Here is a 5,000-nt window from a genome sequence, read left to right on the forward strand (position 1 = left end):
CATGGGGCAAACTTGACTTTGATGAGATTGTGTTATGACTGACGTGGGGCAAACTTGACTTAAACAAAATACTATTACGACTGGCGTGGGGCAAACTTAACTTTGATGAGATTGTGTTACGACTGACGTGGGGCAAACTTGACTTAACAAGATTCTATTACGACTGGCGTGGGGCAAACTTGACTTTAACAAGATTCTATTATGACTTGCATGGGGCAAACTTAACTTTGATGAGATTGTGTTACGACTGACGTGGGGCAAACTTGACTTTGATGAGATTGTGTTACGACTGGCGTGGGGCAAACTTGAATTTAACAAGATTCTATTATGACTTGCATGGGGCAAACTTAACTTTGATGAGATTGTGTTACGACTGACGTGGGGCAAACTTGACTTTGATGAGATTGTGTTATGACTGACGTGGGGCAAACTTGACTTTAACAAAATGCTATTACGACTGGCGTGGGGCAAACTTAACTTTGATGAGATTGTGTTACGACTGACGTGGGGCAAACTTGACTTTAACAAGATTCTATTACAACTGGCGTGAGGCAAACTTGACTTTGATGAGATTGTGTTACGACTGACGTGGGGCAAACTTGACTTTAACAAAATGCTATTACGACTGGCGTGGGGCAAACTTGACTTTGATGAGATTGTGTTACGACTGACGTGGGGCAAACTTGACTTTAACAAGATTCTATTACAACTGGCGTGAGGCAAACTTAACTTTGATGAGATTGTGTTACGACTGACGTGGGGCAAACTTGACTTTAACAAGATTCTATTACGACTGGCGTGAGGCAAACTTGACTTTGATGAGATTGTGTTACCACTGACGTGGGGCAAACTTGACTTTAACAAGATTCTATTACAACTGGCGTGGGGCAAACTTGACTTTTATGAGATTGTGTTACGACTGATGTGAGGCAAACTTGACTTTCATAAGACTCTGTTACGATTGACGTGGGGCAAACTTGACTTTCATAAGATTCTGTTACGACAGACGTGGGGCAAACTTGACTCTCTTAAGATTCTATTATGACTGACGGGGGGCAAACTTGACTTTCATGAGATTCTATTACGATGGACGTGCCTCAAACTTGACCTTCATCAGATTCTGTTTTGACCGATGTTGAGCAATCTTGACTTTCGTGAGAATCTGTTACGACAACTTGACCTTCGTAAGATTTTATTACGATTGACGTGGGAGACAAACTTGACTTTCGTGAGATTCTGTTATGACTGACGTGGAGCAAACCTGACCTTCATGAGATTTTATTACGATGGGTGTTGGGACAAACTTGACCTTCGTGATTTTCCAGAACCCCTATGTTCATATTTCCATGGGATATGAATCACAAGAAACAGCTTCACCTTTATGACTTTCTAAAGAAAATTTTAGCACTTGGAGACCTGGTCAGATAATAAAAATTAGACAGATATACATTCAAGATTTCCCATAATGATTGAATACAACTGTTGTGGGGGAGTGACTGGACTCTGTGTGACTTGATGTACGTGACTTTCTCGACTATTATTAAAGAGGTGATTTTATTTTCAATTATGACTGGTTTAGGGTGACTTGACCTTCAAAAATTCTTTTGTAGAAAATATTTTCATAATTGTACCATATATTCCGCTTATTTCAGATTTCTCTAATTTCAAAATTCATTATCTACCACATTGTGGAACCGATAGCCTTTTTAATTTATTGGTGTACGTAATGTGTAAAATTTTTATTAATTACCTGACTGCAGCAGTTCTTAAAAAGAGAGGACATAAGCTGAAAATTTATTTGCAACTCATTATTTCAAAATATATGTTGAAATAAATTTATTACTGATTCTGAAGTTTCTCAGGTCACATTAGATTGTGTCAACTTAAGGTTTTCAGCAAAAATTGTAAATATCTGTCTTAGTTGTTACAGTCCTAATGACAGTATATCTGATATGGATTGACGTATGCTACCTGTATATGCAACCAAAGACAGGACACCTGTTAGCTAACAAAAGATGATGCCAACAGGAACAATGCTATCTTCCCTATCGAATATAGCTATGACAGTCCCTCCTGGTTCAAGATGTAACATTACCTTTCACTTGATACCCAGATTTGAGTACAAACTAGCTATGACTGTTCATCTATATTGAATTTTGTGTATTACCTAACAGTTGACACTTGAATTTTGGACATCAGATGATGACCTTACAATCCCTTGACGATGATGTGATATCACCTTACACTTGATACCCAAATTATTGTACAAAGTAGCTATAACTGTTCCTCTATATTGTCCTCGCATATCACCTAACAGTTGACACTTGAAGTTTAGATAGCACAGGATGACCTTACAATCCCTTGGCAGTGATGTGATATCACCTTACACTTGATACCTAAATTTGAATACAAATTAGCTATAACTGTTCCTCTATATTGAACCTTGCATATCACCTAACAGTTGACACTTGAAGTTTAGATAGCAGAGGATGACATTAGAAACCATTGACAATGATGTGATATCACCTTACACTAGATACCCAAATTTGAGTACAAATTAGCTATATTGTTCCTTTATATTGAACCTTGCATATCACCTAACAATTGACACTTGAAGTTTGGACATCAGATGATGACCTTACAAGCCCTTGACAGTGATGTGATATCACCTTACACTTGATACCCAAATTTGAATACAAATTAGCTATAACTGTTCCTCTATATTGAACCTCTCATATCACCTAACAATTGACACTTGAAGTTTGGACATCAGATGATGACCTTACAATCCCTTGACAGTGATGTGATATCACCTTACACTTGATACCCAAATTTGAATACAAATTAGCTATAACTGTTCCTCTATATTGAACCTCTCATATCACCTAACAATTGACACTTGAAGTTTGGACATCAGATGATGACCTTACAATCCCTTGACAGTGATGTGATATCACCTTACACTTGATACCCAAATTTGAATACAAATTAGCTATAACTGTTCCTCTATATTGAACCTCTCATATCACCTAACAATTGACACTTGAAGTTTGGACATCAGGGGATGACCTTACAATCCCTTGACAATGATGTGATATCACCTTACACTTGATACCCAAATTTGAATACAAATTAGCTATAACTCTTCCTCTATATTGATCTTTGTATATTCCCTAATAATTGACACGAAGTTTAGACAGCAGAGGATGACCTTGCTATCCATTGACAATGATGTGATATCACCTTACACTTGATACCCAAATTTGAGTACAAATTAGCTATAACTGTTCCTCTATATTGTCCTCGCATATCACCTAACAGTTGACACTTGAAGTTTAGACAGCAGAGGATGACCCTTACAATCCTATGACAATTGAGTATGATATATATGATTTGCTCACAATCACACAAAGCCTCCCTTTACCTGCAGGACATATGGTCCCCGCACCCCACTTCAAGGCCGCCCTCGGGAATGATGAAAGACCGCGTAGGTGGTTGCAATTTTGTGTTTGCTCCTCCAAGTAGTAGTTGTCATTAATCTTCTGATCAGCATTGTTGTAACTTGTGAAAGTTTGCATTCTGACTTGTGGAAGTCTGCTTTCCGACTTACGAAAGTCCGCATTCACCCTGTGAAATGCCATGTTGCTACTTGTGAAAGTCTGCATTGTAAATTATGGAAGTCCACATTGCACCTTGTGAAAGTCTGCGTTGTAACTTGTGGAAGTCCGCATTGTAATTTGTGGAAGTCCTCATTGTGACTTGTGGAAGTTTGTATACTGAAAGGTGGAAGTCCGCATTACGGCTTGTGGAAGGCCGCATTGCGACTTATGAAAATCTGCAATGTAACTTGTGAAAGTTTGCATTCTGACTTGCGGAAGTCTGCATTGTAACTTGTGGAAGTCTGCATTGTGACTTGTGGAAGTTTGTATTTTGAATTGTGGAAGTCCACATTGCAACTTGTGAAATTCTGCACTGTGACTTATGGAAGTCCGCATTGCGACTTATGGAAGTCCGCATTGCGACTTATGGAAGTCCGCATTGCGACTTTTGGAAGTCAGCATTACGACTTATGAAAACCTGCAATGGGACTTCTGAAAGTTTCCATCCTGACTTATGGAGGTCTGCAATGTGACTTGTGGAAAGTTGCATTCTGACTTATGGAAGACTGATTTCCGACTTGCAAAAGTTCGCATTGCAACCTGTGAAATTCCATATTGCTACTTGTAAAAGTCTGGATTCTGACTTGTGAAAGTACGCATTGTGACTTGACTTGCCAAAGTCTGCATTGTGACTGACTTGTGAAAGTCCACATTGTTACTTCTGGAAGTCTGCATTGCGAATTATGAAAGTCTTCATATCTATCAATCTATCTATCTATCTATATATATCTATATATATATATATATATATATATATATATATATATATATATATATATATATATATATATATATATGTATATGTATGTATATACTTTTTCCTCCTTGATGAGAGTGGCACCAGAATAGTTCAATTATCTGGGATCTCAGAAAGTCCTTACGGGTGGTATTGCCAGTCTCACGGCCTTTTTGTTAATCGTTGACCCATTTACAGTTAAGTTGGACTTTTCATTGGTGTCCCAGAGATATGCTGGCAGAGCTCTAAACCTCTCAATTATCGCATAAAAATATAATCGTGGAAAAGATAGACATATCTCACCCAAGTGATGTTTACAAATAGGCATCCTGCTTAATAAAAATAATAACTATTTTGCCCATAATACAAAAAGATGCATGTGTGCATGGCATAACCCACATATACAAGTATTCTGGCTTATTTCAAAATGCATGTTTTTTTAGATGTAACTTAATGCTTGATTGTAAATTCAGAATATATTTACTTGATATTTTAGTTGCAATAAAGAGTAATTGATACTCATGCATAGTTGCCGCAGAGATTGTGGTCGAAATAAGCTCCGCCCCCTGATGACGTCATAGCCAATCATTTTGTCTCATGTGATG

At 37.7% G+C, this 5,000-nt stretch overlaps 1 protein-coding gene across 1 annotated transcript in view; it reads left to right on the plus strand.

Annotated features, from left to right (window-relative positions):
• Nucleotides 1-5,000, plus strand: part of LOC137628487 (uncharacterized) — a 131,308-nt gene that overhangs the window by 12,518 nt on the left and 113,790 nt on the right. Inside the window, exon 4 of the mRNA XM_068359642.1 lies at nt 3,431-3,487. Within this exon, the coding sequence (XP_068215743.1) occupies nt 3,431-3,487 (57 nt within the window). The remainder of the gene's footprint in view (nt 1-3,430; nt 3,488-5,000) is intronic.

Source organism: Palaemon carinicauda, chromosome 36 (assembly GCF_036898095.1).
Source record: "Palaemon carinicauda isolate YSFRI2023 chromosome 36, ASM3689809v2, whole genome shotgun sequence".
In the NCBI taxonomy this organism is placed as follows: Eukaryota; Metazoa; Arthropoda; class Malacostraca; order Decapoda; family Palaemonidae; genus Palaemon; species Palaemon carinicauda.